This window comes from Hyperolius riggenbachi, chromosome 8 (assembly GCF_040937935.1).
Source record: "Hyperolius riggenbachi isolate aHypRig1 chromosome 8, aHypRig1.pri, whole genome shotgun sequence".
NCBI classification, from domain to species: domain Eukaryota; kingdom Metazoa; phylum Chordata; class Amphibia; order Anura; family Hyperoliidae; genus Hyperolius; species Hyperolius riggenbachi.
Genome location: NC_090653.1, coordinates 240,291,044 through 240,307,099, shown reverse-complemented (window position 1 = coordinate 240,307,099; position 16,056 = coordinate 240,291,044). Strand labels below are relative to the sequence as shown.

At 42.3% G+C, this 16,056-nt stretch overlaps 1 protein-coding gene across 6 annotated transcripts in view; it reads left to right on the top strand.

Annotated features, from left to right (window-relative positions):
* The window catches only part of COL27A1 (collagen type XXVII alpha 1 chain), a 728,465-nt gene that overhangs the window by 483,251 nt on the left and 229,158 nt on the right, over window positions 1–16,056 (top strand). For all 6 annotated transcript variants that reach the window (XM_068248437.1, XM_068248438.1, XM_068248436.1 and 3 more), the window contains 4 exons: window positions 830–883; window positions 1,906–1,959; window positions 10,674–10,727; window positions 14,689–14,742. In XM_068248437.1, the coding sequence (XP_068104538.1) occupies window positions 830–883; window positions 1,906–1,959; window positions 10,674–10,727; window positions 14,689–14,742 (216 nt within the window). The remainder of the gene's footprint in view (window positions 1–829; window positions 884–1,905; window positions 1,960–10,673; window positions 10,728–14,688; window positions 14,743–16,056) is intronic.

The window sequence follows — 16,056 nt, the reverse complement described above, 5'->3', positions numbered from 1 at the left end:
ATACGCTGCGGTGAATGTTTTCCATCCTTATGTAATGCATTAACAGACTAGCAGTTGTGTTACTTATGAAATTCTAACATGGTCAGTTAAAATTCTCTTTAACCCCATTGTGAAAGCCTGATTACAAATGAACGCCTTGAATAGTTTAGCTGTTTAGAGAACGCGTACTCCGACCCCAAGCTGTGCCCAGATCTATTGATACCTGGAAAGTGACCATAATCGTTACTAATTTTTATTATGTTATCTATAAGAAGCAGATGAAAGAGCTTGTTGATGTGATTAACCCCTCAATTTTCAGCCCCTCCCACCTCTGCTGACTGAGTAGAGAAAGCTGAATGCCACTTACTTCACACGCATAAGTATGATTTACCTTTTGCTTCCAAGGTGGAGTCATTCAAATGTCTAACCTTAAAGTTATAGTTTAAAGCCCAGTTCCAGGATTCCTTTATTTTTTTTATCACTTTCTAATCCTGGGACGTCCGTGGAATTTTGTGGCTTTAATATAGAAATGGGTAGTCCTGGAAATAGGAACGAACCATTACCGTTCCTACGCATCACTTCCTGTTCCTCAGACCTCCATTGAGTTTTGCTGTCTCCATTTTACCTGTAGCATAACCAACTCAGGTAACGAGCATGTCTTCATCTATATGTAGTGCCCCTGCCCAGACATCTATGCTTATAAGTGGCGCTGGCTACTAAAGATCTATTCAATAAAGTTATAGTGAATATCAAGTATGTCTGTATTTAATCTTTAGGCAAGAAGTTTGTTTATATGTGTGGGAGGACTAATAGGCAGTGTTTGTTTTTTTATTTTGTTTTTTTAACACAGGGTCCTCCAGGATTCATTGGTCCTGTGGGAGAAGCCGGAATACCAGGCGAGAAGGTAAGAGTTGATACCTGAAGGAACGTTTCCTGGTACATTATTTGCGAGAAAAAGCAATCCCTGCAGTTCAGCTTTACATATAGGTAGGGATCAATGGCACATAGGTAATATTTAAGTTAGCTTACCTTGTATACCACCAGGACCATTGCCAGGGCTGGTATTCCACCAAAAGCCGTATTCACTACATGGCCAAGGAGGGTGCTCACATAACCACCGGGGACAGTAGTAACTACACCACCAAGGACAGTAGTCACTACTTCACCAGGGTATGTTCTCACTACACCACCAGGGACAGTACTCAGTACATCACCAGGGACTGTATTCACCACACCACTAGGGACAGTACTCACTACAGCACCAGTGACTGTACTTAATACACCACCAGGGACTGCACTCACTACACCACAAGGAACAGTACTCGCAACACCACCAGGGCTGTATTCACAACTTCACCAGGGACAGAACTCACTACACCACCAGGAGCAGTACTCACTACACCACCAGGAGAAGTACTCACTGTACCACCAGGAGCAGTACTCACTGTACCACCAGGAGCAGTACTCACAAGACACTGGAGAGATTACTGCAACATTACTAAGTAGATTTCCAGGTACATCAACTGCATCATGAACAGCTACATTACTAGGCTTATTAGCATGGGCAGTACCACTAAACCACTAGCTTCGGCTTGGGTACACTTTAAATCTTTCCCATTCTTTACATTTTAGTGTGAGCACAAAGTGGCCATAAAAACAGATAAGCTGTTTGCACAAAACCTGCATTCTTGAGATAATGAGTATCTGTACATTCGGCCTGCTGTTTTGGGTTTTTTTTTGGCTGAAGCGTATATTCAAACACACTCGAAACACATTGTGTACCCCCATATTTCCCATCTAAAAGACCTTTATTACTCACCTTATTGGGTAATCTCTAGCCTCTGCCATGCTCTGTGAGCACCTATTTGCTAGTACATATATAGAAATAAACCAGTATGACCGTTTAATTCTGCAATCTTTTTGTAGGGTGACCGTGGCAGTATTGGGGCTCCAGGACCTCCAGGAGAAAAGGGAACAACGGTAAGTCTTAAGACCTTCCTCCAACCTCACATTTGCCTAAACAAAGACTGCACTATGTCACGTAACCTAGAATAGGCTTAGATGTTAATGGTACAGAGAATACTGAAGTACATTGTGGAATATGCCCCACATGCACTGGGGGCTTCATATATACTTAGTGGGCTCAGCATTGGTCAATGCTAACAGTTAACTGCTTGTTCAAGAAGACTCTGCCATGAGACTTTACATGGGCTTCAACAAAATGGATGGCAAATTATGGCTCTTCACTGTGTTGTTTATATAACTGACTAAATGGAATGTAAAGAACAAGGTAAAAATAGTATCACAACATACCAGTAACACCAAAAGTAAATTTGAGTGAAGTACCGGTTCCATCAGAGCTGTGTTTGCCAGAGTAAGGATTGCATATGCTAACCTCAGGTTGACTAACCTCAGTTGTATACTGGAGATCCCACACGTGTGGGTCTCTGGTGTGATTTTGTCTCCTGTATCCATGTGCTTGGTTGGATTCCCTGTCAGAGAGGGGTCTGTACATGTGTTTAGCTACGGCCGCCCTCATGTGTTTAGTTTTCTGTGTTTGCTTTAGGGGAGTGTATTTTTCTAGTGCGGTTGGATACCTGCGTGCCCTGACATCTTTACTGTTTAAGCATTACAGGGGCTACTGTTTGCCATAATTGCCCTGGCTGCCCCCCACCCCCCCACCCTGTCTGTTTATGTGCACTAGGACCAGGTATTTCCTGCATGCACAAGAACTTTACTCAAAAGAGCTATTTAAAGCTCTGCTGTTCAAAGGCCATGGATGAGCCCGAAGGGTGTGTTTCATAAATGGCATTCCACCAAATTATACCAGTGAATGTATCCATTTTATAGAAGGCCATTAGCCTTTAACCATATTATTCCAAAAATCCCACAGCAAGGGAATTATGGTTACTTCTTTAAACCCCATGAACCAAGGATGGAACAAAGTCATCAACCAAGATTCTTCATAGATGGATCTCTGTTAAAGGGCAAGTTTTTCTGAAAAAAACACTTTTAAGTATTAGTGTACAAATAATTATAGTGGATCTAAGTTTATTAATCTAATCGCATAAAAAGAGATTGCCTCTCTTACTATGGTGCAGATTTAATGTTCTCCCCTTATAACATAGATCTGGCCAAATTCTTCTGACGTCACTCTCTGCCCGTTATCAGTGATGGTCATGTCTAGAAGAACTCATGGAGAAGCATGTGATCTGTTTGGTCAGGTGATAGATATGCAAGTCTCTGATTTGCTAGTCCATGATCCTGTGCCAAAGCAGGACGTAATCACAAGAAATCAGAGCTTTGTAAATTAATCAGCTGATCAAACAAGTGACATTCTCCTCCATGAGTTCTTCTAGGTATGACCATCACTACCCCTTGTTCTTGCTCCCTGCACCTGCACCCATCTCAATCATTATTGGGCCCCCGAGTTCACAAGCGAGAACCACTCTCACCAGTGATGTCTCCTCCTTTAAGCACTTTGCTAATCACTCAGGGAGTGTGGCAACCATTTTGGGGGTTTTGTTTGGGGGGGAGGGGAGGTCGGAACAGAAGTGTCTGAATAAAGAGCTAAAACAAGCATGTGGCCAGGGTAGTCAGACTTTATGGTCATACTGTGTGGTTTTCTGTACAATTTGATCATAAAAATAGGATTGGTTACATCTGAGGAATTTTTGTACCATTGAATGGGCACCTTTAAGCTATAGAATTGCAGATATGCTAGTTAAGTTGCTAGGCAGGATCTGTCAGGGCTTTCACCAAGAGAGATTTTAAAGCGGATCTGAGATAAAAACTAACTATAACAAGTAACTTGTCTATATGGGCCCTTTTCCACTTGCAATCGCTAGCGTTAGCGCTAAACACTAGTGATTGCGATTCAGCAAAATCCTTTTTTTCCCCCAGCGATAGCGTTTGCGATTTTGCTATGCACTGCAGGGCATAGCAAAATCGTGGCAATAATCGATCCGCCTCGCGATCGCGTTTGTGTAAAAATCAAATCGTGGTACTGGAAATAACCTACCGCGATTCCTATCTTATTTAGCAAACCCTAGCGATTTAAAAATCGCTAGTGATTTGCGCTTTTGCGATTCAGCAAACGCAATCGCGCAGGTGGAAAAGGGCCCTATATCTTATCTAAAGTTTAGATAGTTTACACAGCAAATCTAGCTGCAAACAGATTTAATAGAAAATGATTATTCCTGTGATACAGTGACAGCAGCCATGTTGTTTGTAAACATTACACAGAGGCAGACTTATCTGTATCTTGAGCACTCAGCCTGTGAAAAAAACCTAATCCCCTCTCCTCCCTCCTCCCCTCTGCCTCTGAAATCAATGGCTAGTAACACCTCCTCCTGCCCAGACTAAGCTCCCATGAGCCCTTGCTACTGCCTTGGCTCTCTGAAAACCTGTGGGCGTGGTTTATTTAGTTTATAGGGAATTAGAGTATTAAAACAAAAACAAAAAAGTGTTTGGCTTGAGGAATGCCCTATAAACAATAGGAAATGAACACAATTATGCAATGAGTAAAAGTTCATCTCGGATCCACTTTAAAAAGCTTTTCTGATTGCCAGCGCTTTCTAATGTTTTGAAAAATACTTGGACGATAGAATCCTAGAGGCTATTTCACAGCAGACAGAATAGTTTTCATGAAAATCGCAAAAAGTGCTGCATGGAGCAAGTATAGAAAAGCAATAGCTCTTTGAAAATCCCTTCAGAATCACTTGTGCTTTTTGGTGTGAAACAGCCCTAACACCTCAACTCAACAACCTCTTCTAACAACCAGTAGAATTTATTAGTATCTTTCACCATATGAGAGCAACTCAGCATGAATCACACTGGTTACTTATTATTTCTTATCCCTAAATGTAGGTCTGTACACCATAAACAATGAACAGATATTTTCCTATATACAGTATATTAGGCAAGGGGCTACACCTTCTGTTGAAGGCATTTGTGCCTGTTATTTATAGAGGCAGGTATATTTGTTTCATTTTCAAACCTGTACATGATGGTGCCATAATTTTAACCACTTTATCCACCACTACAGTATATGTACATCCCCCGTGGCTTCATCTAAGCCACAAGGACATAGATATACATCTCATAGCTGAAGCACAGCTGTGCACGGTTTGGCACTGCTCATGTGCACACCTCCGGCACTATCTGCTGCAGCACTAATTGATGAAAGGGAATATATGTTCCCTGAGCTAATGAAATTGATTTTACCATTAAAAATCAATCAAATGCTTTTATTTTCTAAGTTTTTCCTATTTTTTCCATTAAAATGCATAGAAAACAAAATTGAGGGGAAAAATTCATACAATGAAAGCCTAGTTTGTCTTGAAAAAAGCTATGTATTTAGGTGTCATAAGTAGGGATAAAGTTATTGCTGATTAAATAGGGACATAGCTAAAACGTCAAAACTGCTCTTTTCTTTAAGGGGGAAACAAGGTCTGGATGCAAAGTGGTTAAGAAACTTCATTAGATTATTTTGGTAGCTACAGATTTGACTCTTAGCAGCTCTGACTACTGGCAACTACCAGAGCCTCATAAAAGTGTTAGAGAAAACTTGGCCAAGACGATCGATCCGCACCATCCATCTTTGTCGAGAATCTAAGATGTGTACAGCTGTCCCACAATATTGATTAGTAATCTGCTACTGAGGATCGCTAAATGACTAGTGACAAAGAAATGCATGGTCTTCTTTTCTTCCCACACCAAAAAACGTGCTTTGCTAATATGCCTGCCATTGCTTCAGCCCCCCCCTCCCCTCCCTTCTTTCCTTTGAACAGTACATGCTGCTTAGCTATAGCTGAGAACAGTGTATGTGTACAGCACTCATTTCTCAAAATGTTGCCCTCATGATCAATCCATGATTTTGCGTATGCGAGGCTTAAAGTAAGTCGTGGAGGTCACTTGCATGCGCAGAAGAGCCAGACTGACACAGTTACCTGTGCTAATTGCGACTGAACGGCAGAACGCGGGAGTACGGCGAGGGACTTACAGGTGCTTATGGGGCTGGAGGAAGCTCCAGGTAAGTATCGATTCTTACTATGCTTTTAGCTCTGGTACACTTTAAGTCTCTTGTGTGAAATGACCGGGACTTTCACTGCAACAAATATTTTTAATTGGAGGCTATATTGACACCGTGTAGGTTATGTTTGCACTAAAATACATACTTACCTTCAGCCAATCCATTTTTTTTTCTTTGGCTCCACCCACCACTTGTTACTCTATCGCCACTTCTGCAGGTCCTGCAGCACCAAGTGTTCCAACACAACCTGAGGGCTTGTTTTGATATGTGCGCTTTCAGCTGCGCATATGGAAACTCGATCACAGGGACATCAGAGAGTGCATAGACTGATGTTTCCACTCATGCGCTGTGATTCACAGATGAACCGCAGAACATGGTATGCTGCATTTTGGGGCGATTCGGCTTGCAATCCCATTCAGTGCAATGAATGGGATTGCAAGCTCCGCCCACCCAGGAGTGACGCACAATGCAGAGCTTCGCTTAGGGCTCGGCTCTGCGTTACTTAAATGGAAACGGGCCCAAAACCTCTGTACACACACTGGATTTTTATGCATAGAAATTACTTCATTATAATTTGGGGTGAATATCTAGTGTGAGTACATGGTGTCCACTAATCTGCTTCAGTGATCCGCTCATTCATTCTATACTATAGCTTCTGTTGCACATTACCTGCTCATACTCCCCCTTCCCTTTCCATAGGACAGAATGTGCTGCTTGTCAGAGAACCAAGCAGTCTATTTGTCACCTGATACAATTATAAAACCATTTTAAAGAGAAACCGTAACCAAGAATTTAACTTCTCCCATATCAGTAGCTGATGCCCTCTTTCCCATGAGAAATCTTTTCCTTTTCTCAAACGGATCATCAGGGGGCTCTGTATGGCTGATTTTGTGGTGAAACCCCTCCCACAGTGTGATGTAAGGACCATGGTGCTGACATCACACTGTGGGAGCCTTGTTACATTGTGGCAAATAACAGCTGTTTCCAGCTGCCAACAAAGCAAGCAGCATCTCCTTCCAGTGATATCACCTGCCAGCAGTAAAAATGTCACCATGTGATAAATGTCAGAATGTAAATCAGGGAGAGGAAAGATTTTACAGTGAGCAAACACTGACTAAATCATTTATACATAATTATAGTAATAATTAAGCACTTTTTAATGACATTTTTACTGGAGTTCCTCTTTAAATATAATTTTTCCCCTGTGTGTATGTAGCTTTTCTGCAAGATTTTCTAAAGTGGGTTCAAATTCACTTTAAAAATAGTCAGTAAAGGAATCGTAAAAAGCAAGTTTAATATTTAGTAGGAAACATATGCTGTCTATGCGGACAGTGGTATGTATAACATTCCAGACTACGGCAAATATAGCACACAAAGCCAGTGTCATTACAGCTGTAGCAAGCACATAAATCTATTAGCTTCATTATACTATTAATATGTAACTATGAACCCCTTATATGGCAGTGTACATTATTTATACACTATATGGAGTCAGAGAGGGAAGGGTGCTCATTAGTACACTTGCGACATTACGGCTAACTCAGAACAGGATTAAATTAAAATGGTGTCCCAGGCAAAATGGCAGTTTTTGATGATCAGATGACTTTTTTTTTTAAGATTTGGTGGGAGCTAACATCCACCAGGCCCCTAGATTCTCTACAGGCCCTAGGCAATTCTCTAGGTTTGCCTAGTAGATGATCCGGCTCTGAGTTAAGCAATGCAGCTCTTAGAGGCCAAATTAAGCCAGTCAGTAAAAGTGTTAAATGCAATGCAACGTTATGTCTCCTCCATTGTACGCTGCTCCTGCCCTACCCCAATCAACGGAATTTTTCCAACATACCTGATGGATAGTTTTGATTAATTTTAGGTTGAAATTCGATTGGTCTGACATGTTGGAGCAATCGGTTACTGGCAGATTCGATTAGAGTAATCATATCTCCCAAGAATCTAATGGGAGAATCATTGTGTATGGCCACTTTAAGGCTAGGTTGACACTATGTCGGAGTGGTGCTGCATTTGTCTTGTGTAGGGATGCGCTTGTGTGGCTCCAGGGGTAAGCTGTGGTCTATTGAACGGCCACTGCCACACTGAATAGTATTATTGGTTTTTAAATTTGGCGTATTGACTTTGATCACCTGAATACTCCTAATCGCTGCTGTTCAGGACCCAAACAAGCGGACAGCTGCAGGAGAGGTTCACTGCTCTACGTGTCACATTTTGCTTCACATGTCTTTGATACTTCCTTGTCACGTGAAGCACAACGTGACACGCAGGGCCATGAACTCTTCCTGACCCTGTCTGCTTATTCAGGTGCTGAAAAGCAGCTGGGAGTATTCGGGTGTTCAAATGTACGATACGAAATCAAACTCCAACACTACTAAAGAGGATGCAGGCTGTTTACCAGATTAATGGCATCGACTGCCGTCTGAAAAAGTCATACTGGTTGGAGTTTTCTGAAGCGGACAACAGACATGTGTAAATGGTCCCACAGGAAGGCATGCTCCTTTACTTCTTCTCCATTTTTGATCTGCTGCAGTACAGGGCAGTCCACATAGTGTAAACTGATCCATGTAGTCCTCGGAATTTATAAAATACAGAAGGTCAGATCGGGCTTTTTTCAATAACTTCTCTGTCTTGTATATGGAATGAAGAGCTTTTCTAGGCTGTACATGGAATGAAGAGTTTCTCCAGGTTGTAAATGCAATGCAGAGATTCTCCTGGTTTAAATGGAATGAAAGCTTCTCCGGGTTGTAAATGGAATGGAGAGCTTCTTCAGGTTGGACATCGAATACAGAGCTTTTCTAGGTTGTAAATGGAATGGAGAGCTTTTCCAGGTTGTAAATGGAATGGATAGCTTCTCCAGGTTGTAAATCGAATAGAGCGCTTCTCCAGGTTGTAAATGGAATGGAGTGCTTCTCCAAGTTGTAAATGGAATGGAGAGCTTCTCCAAGTTATAAATGGAATGGAGAGCTTCTCCAGGTTGTAAATGGAATGGAGAGCTTCTCCAGGTTGTAAATGGAATGGAGAGCTTCTCCAGGTTGTAAATGGAATGGAGAGCTTCTCCAGGTTGTAAATGGAATGGAGAGCTTCTCCAGGTTGTAAATGGAATGGAGAGCTTCTCCAGGTTGTAAATGGAATCGAGAACTTCTCCAGGTTGTAAATGGAATGGAGAGCTTCTCCAGGTTGTAAATGGAATAGAGAGCTTCTCCAGGTTGTAAATGGAATAGAGAGCTTCTCCAGGTTGTAAATGGAATAGAGAGCTTCTCCATGTTGTAAATGGAATGGAGAACTTCTCCAGGTTGTAAATGGAATAGAGAGCTTCTCCAGGTTGTAAATGGAATAGAGAACTTCTCCAGGTTGTAAATGGAATAGAGAGCTTCTCCATGTTGTAAATGGAATGGAGAGCTTCTTCAGGTTGTAAACAGAATGGAGAGCTTCTCCAAGTTGTAAATGGAATGGATAGCTTCTCCAGGTTGTAAATCGAATAGAGCGCTTCTCCAGGTTGTAAATGGAATGGAGTGCTTCTCCAAGTTGTAAATGGAATGGAGAGCTTCTCCAAGTTATAAATGGAATGGAGAGCTTCTCCAGGTTGTAAATGGAATGGAGAGCTTCTCCAGGTTGTAAATGGAATGGAGAGCTTCTCCAGGTTGTAAATGGAATGGAGAGCTTCTCCAGGTTGTAAATGGAATGGAGAGCTTCTCCAGGTTGTAAATGGAATGGAGAGCTTCTCCAGGTTGTAAATGGAATCGAGAACTTCTCCAGGTTGTAAATGGAATGGAGAGCTTCTCCAGGTTGTAAATGGAATAGAGAGCTTCTCCAGGTTGTAAATGGAATAGAGAGCTTCTCCAGGTTGTAAATGGAATAGAGAGCTTCTCCATGTTGTAAATGGAATGGAGAACTTCTCCAGGTTGTAAATGGAATAGAGAGCTTCTCCAGGTTGTAAATGGAATGGAGAACTTCTCCAGGTTGTAAATGGAATAGAGAGCTTCTCCATGTTGTAAATGGAATGGAGAGCTTCTTCAGGTTGTAAACAGAATGGAGAGCTTCTCCAAGTTGTAAATGGAATGGAGAGCTTCTCCAGGTTGTAAATGGAATGGAGAGCTTCTCTAGAATGGAAAGCTTCTCCAAGCCTTTTATCTCTTTTTTTTTTCTTTTATCTCTTTTGTCTCAGAAATTGGCTTGGCTTGATCCTATATGATATATGCATTTTTTATCGTAACAAACAACGATTTATACAGGAAAATCATGACGATTAACAAGGTTGCCCAAACTTTCGCATCCCACTGTATTATTTTTGGTTTAATTATATTTTTTTTCATGTCAAATAATGTTTTATATCCGTGTGTTGTATTTCCTATTTCCCAGTGTGTTCTTCCTGCTTCTGTAGCCCTTGTTTCACAATTCTAAGAGCTCACTTTACTCTCTGTTATTATAGTTTATATTGAAGTCAAGGTATCGGGTTGAGCTGCCCCAGGCACACACATAGTCCCTCTTTCCCCCATATCTCTCTCCCCCTCTCTTCTCTCTGAAGTGTAATGATCACACAGCTTTTACCTCAGATTTATACATGAATGAATTCTGCTCTTCTTATTCATGTCATAGAAAATGGTAAAACATCTGAACCCTGACTAACAATGGCCATTTTTGTCTTTGGTTGAAGGGTCACAATGGCAGTCCAGGGCCTCTGGGTCCTCCAGGTCCTCCTGGGCCACCGGTAAGTGTATTATCAATGTTTAAAGGTGTAGCACTTACCTTCCTTTTAATATTTCCCTTACCAGCCAGACTGGCTATTCTTTATTGAGTAGTTGTCATGGGAATGTCCTATGACAGCAGTATACAGCTAAAGTTCTCCAGGTTCAAAGCCCAGCCAGTGAAATTTCTACATGGAGTTTTGTATGTCTCCTGTTTTTACATAGGTTTTTTCTGAGCACTCTGATTTACTCCCACAACCCCAAAACACCCCGCCTGGTTAACTGGCTTCTCCCAGAAACTAGCTTCAGTCGGTTTTAGGGAAATTAGACTGTAGGACCATATAATGGATGGTAGGATGTGAGTTGTTTAGTGTCCTTTAAAACACTGTTGAAAAAAATGTCATCATATAAATGTATAATTATATTCTTGCTAATCTGCTAGTTATCTAAGCAGGGAACATTTAACTACTTTCAGACCAGATGGATGGTAAAAGCAGAGCCATCCTTTTCCTACTTTGTGTTGTGATTTCTGTGATTGGCTCACAGTAATCACAGGGTCAGGTGCCAATGAAATTGGCTTCTGACCGAGATTCAGACATGATAGCATAGTGAGCAGGCTCAGCAACACGAACAGCAATAGCAACGATACGGAGGGGCTGATTGAAATCTGCGGATGTGATTTTTAAGAGACAGGAAAACACAGAGAGGCAGAGACAGGAAAACACAGAGAGGCAGAGACAGGAAAACACAGAGAGGCAGAGACAAGAAAACACAGAGAGGCAGAGACAGGAAAACACAGAGAGGCAGAGACAGGAAAACACAGAGAGGCAGAGACAGGAAAACACAGAGAGGCAGAGGCAGGAAAACACAGAGAGGCAGAGACAGGAAAACACAGAGAGGCAGAGACAGGAAAACACAGAGAGGCAGAGGCAGGAAAACACAGAGAGGCAGAGGCAGGAAAACACAGAGAGGCAGAGGCAGGAAAACACAGAGAGGCAGAGGCAGGAAAACACAGAGAGGCAGAGGCAGGAAAACACAGAGAGGCAGAGGCAGGAAAACAGAGAGGCAGAGGCAGGAAAACACAGAGAGGCAGAGACAGGAAAACACAGGGAGGCAGAGGCAGGAAAACACAGAGAGGCAGAGGCAGGAAAACACAGAGAGGCAGAGGCAGGAAAACACAGAGAGGCAGAGGCAGGAAAACACAGAGAGGCAGAGGCAGGAAAACACAGAGAGGCAGAGGCAGGAAAACACAGAGAGGCAGAGGCAGGAAAACACAGAGAGGCAGAGGCAGGAAAACACAGAGAGGCAGAGACAGGAAAACACAGAGAGGCAGAGGCAGGAAAACACAGAGAGGCAGAGACAGGAAAACACAAAGAGGCAGAGACAGGAAAACGCAGAGAGGCAGAGACAGGAAAACGCAGAGAGGCAGAGACAGGAAAACGCAGAGAGGCAGAGGGAGGAAAACGCAGAGAGGCAGAGAGAGGAAAACGCAGAGAGGCAGAGACAAGAAAACGCAGAGAGGCAGAGACAGAAAAAAGCAGAGAGGCAGAGACAAGAAAACACAGAGAGGCAGAGACAGGAAAACACAGAGAGGCAGAGACCAGAAAACACAGAGAGGCAGAGACCGGAAAACACAGAGAGGCAGAGACAGGAAAACACAGAGAGGCAGAGACAGGAAAACACAGAGAGGCAGAGGCAGGAAAACACAGAGAGGCAGAGACAGGAAAACACAGAGAGGCAGAGACAGGAAAACACAGAGAGGCAGAGACAGGAAAACACAGAGAGGCAGAGACAGGAAAACACAGAGAGGCAGAGACAGGAAAACACAGAGAGGCAGAGACAGGAAAACACAGAGAGGCAGAGACAGAAAAACACAGAGAGGCAGAGACAGGAAAACACAGAGAAGCAGAGACAGGAAAACACAGAGGCGCAGAGACAGGAAAACACAGAGAGGCAGAGACAGGAAAACACAGAGAGGCAGAGACAGGAAAACACAGAGAGGCAGAGACAGGAAAACACAGAGAGGTAGAGGCAGGAAAACACAGAGAGGCAGAGGCAGGAAAACACAGAGAGGCAGAGACAGGAAAACACAGAGAGGCAGAGACAGGAAAACACAGAGAGGCAGGGACAAGAAAACACAGAGAGGCAGAGACAGGAAAACACAGAGAGGCAGAGACAGGAAAACACAGAGAGGCAGAGACAGGAAAACACAGAGAGGCAGAGACAGGAAAACACAGAGAGGCAGAGACAGGAAAACACAGAGAGGCAGAGACAGGAAAACACAGAGAGGCAGGGACAGGAAAACACAGAGAGGCAGAGACAGGAAAACACAGAGAGGCAGAGACAGGAAAACACAGAGAGGCAGAGACAGGAAAACACAGAGAGGCAGAGACAGGAAAACACAGAGAGGCAGAGGCAGGAAAACACAGAGAGGCAGAGGCAGGAAAACACAGAGAGGCAGAGGCAGGAAAACACAAAGAGGCAGAGACAGGAAAACACAGAGAGGCAGAGACAGGAAAACACAGAGAGGCAGAGGCAGGAAAACACAGAGAGGCAGAGACAGGAAAACACAGAGAGGCAGGGACAAGAAAACACAGAGAGGCAGAGACAGATAAACACAGAGAGGCAGGCTACACATCTTCACATCTCTAAAGTTATGGACTTCTTCAACTTTTCCACCCAAGTTTTCTCCTTGCAGATCATTTTTTATCTTCCGTTTCAAATAACTTTTCTGCACTCTGCAATTGAAAAGTACTGTCAAAAATATTCGGAGTATTTTCTTGCTTGCTGGTGGCATAAAAGGCATTTTACTGATAAGGTGTGAAAATATCACCTAGGAGAAAACTTAGGAGAAAAAGTAAATTGAATATGGCTCCAGAGCCGTATGCAGTTCACTTTTTCTCCTGAGTTTTCTCCTAGGTAATATTTTCACACCTTTTCATAAAACGCCTTTTAAACCACCAGCAAGCAAGAAAATACTCCGAATAATTTTTATAGTATTTTTCCACCAACTTTTGGGTACTTTTTCAATTGTAAAATGCTGAAAAGTGAAAGATGAAATTTTTCTCCCAGGAGACAACTCAGGAGAAGTGAATTGCATATGGGCCCTGGGGAGTTTTCTCCTAAGAGATCATTACTCATCTCCGATTTAAAATAACTTTCCAGCACTTTTCAACTAAAAAAGTACCAGAAAGTAGGTGAAAAATTATCAAAATTATTTTAAATATTTTCTTGCCTTCTGGTGGCTCAAAAGGCATTTTCAAGTTTAAAAATATCACCTTGGTGAGAAAAAGTTAATTGCATATGGGCCCAGGTGTGCAAATTTTTGTTAATTTACAAAAATATCATTTTTTTTTATTTGAATGTAGCTTATTTTGCATAACAAAAGAACCATTCTGCTATGGATTTACAAATGCCTGCTGTGTGCAGGTCTTAAGCTGACCCTTAAAATTAAACTCCAATTATTTCAAGAAAACAGTTGTTTTAAAAACTTTAGATTTCAAAAGTCTTGTAGCACTCGATATATGTTTTCAAGTTGGAGCTTCACTTGTAATGCTATGGGTGTGATCCCACTTGAGCGATATGATTTTATAAAAATCCCCCATAGCATTGCATTAGCAAGAGCTTTTCAAAATCACTAGGGCTTAGAAAAGGCTGCTAGTGGGTTTTAGCCCTTATTCATGCTAAACAGGCAGCTAATAAGCTGTCATGACTCATTTGGTAATACCAGACATTTGCGCATGATTTATGCATACGTATTACCTTATAGCATACGTATTACCTTATATACAGGATTAGGTGCTAAATGATCACAATTATTATTTTTAATAAATCTTATCACAGGAAAATCCTAAAAAATAAAAATAAAAAAAAATAAAAAAGTCAGTCTCAGTCCTGCAGTTTGTCTGAAATGCAAAGCATTGTGATCTATTTCTAACTTGCAATTCTCTTTAGCTAGTGTATAAATACAACCTGTATTTTCAGGGTGTGCCTGGATCACGTGGGTCTCCGGGCGTACGGGGTCCAAAAGGCCGACGGGTAAGTACGCAAACTGATTACATCTGAGCAACTGCCTTAGTAGGGATAATCTGCTTTTAATGTGCTCCCTGATGGCCAACATATAAGGGGTATCTTATCTCACCATTGAGCATGGAGATGAATAAAGATTGGTTTCCTTTGACATGTATATTTTTTTTAAAACAATCCTGAAGTATAAAGAACAAAAAATGGTGGAAAGCCTCTGGACCCCTCTCCAGCCCTCCCTTGTTCAAGTGATGGATCCAGCTTTATCTTTTGTGAGCACAGCTATGGAAGAAACGCACCCACACTGGGAATGTGCAAGTATGGTCTAGGCTTGCCCAGTACAAGGAAGCACTTATGCACAGATTTGTTTCACCTCCATGCAGGAGCACGTCCCTCTACTGGGCATGTGCGGACTGTACTCAATCATGCCCAGTGCGGATTCAGTCATTCATGCACAGCTGCGCTCCCAGCCAGATCAACAGGTTTAGAGGGGCCCTGCGCTAGAAAGGTGGTCTGTAAGACTATCTAGGAAGCCTCTGGACCATGCAGGGGTTTCCCATTACTGAGGTACCGGTAAGTATGTAGCTTTTGTATTTTTTCCCACTTCAGCATTACTTTAATATATACATTTGAGTTCTTGAAAAAAAGGTTGTTGCTTGGCAATGGCTTTATTAGAGTGTAAAAACAGAGCAGACCACAAACATGACAGATCTCCACCACCACCTCCCCCACTTTCCATGACTCACCGATCTTTTCACTTTTGGGTAAAACTCGCGATCATAAAAACTGGGAAATTAAACCCAAACCTGCAGAAAATACCGGCTTGTTTGGATGATCTGGCGCCCAGTAAACTGTTGAGATTAGTGAAGTGTGGGGGTGGATGGGAAATTTGTCAAGAAATGTCTTCATGTGATTCTAATGATGAAAAAGACCTTTATAGCAGCTGACTTGCCAGGCCACAATTACCGTACAAGAGCTGCAATGAACAAATCAACCAGTTAGTTTTCATTTTTGAAATTTCTTCACCATATGAGGCCATCTTCCATCCATTTTTTTTCTCCTTTCTTGACATTAGTTATATTACCAAAAGAGAAAGGTGGTGATGTGGGAAGGTAAAGGTCTGGTTTCACACAGTGCCCTCTAGGGGTAACACAACGTAAATTGTCTCCTGCCGTATTACTGGGAAAACCATAAGGGCTCTTTCACACCAGAGCCCTTTTTCAGCGTTTTAACGCAAAGTCTATACTTTGCGTTAACCAAGGTAAAAGGAAAGTCCATAGACTTTAATTTTACCTTTCACACTCGAAGCTGCGTTTCGATGCGTTGCGG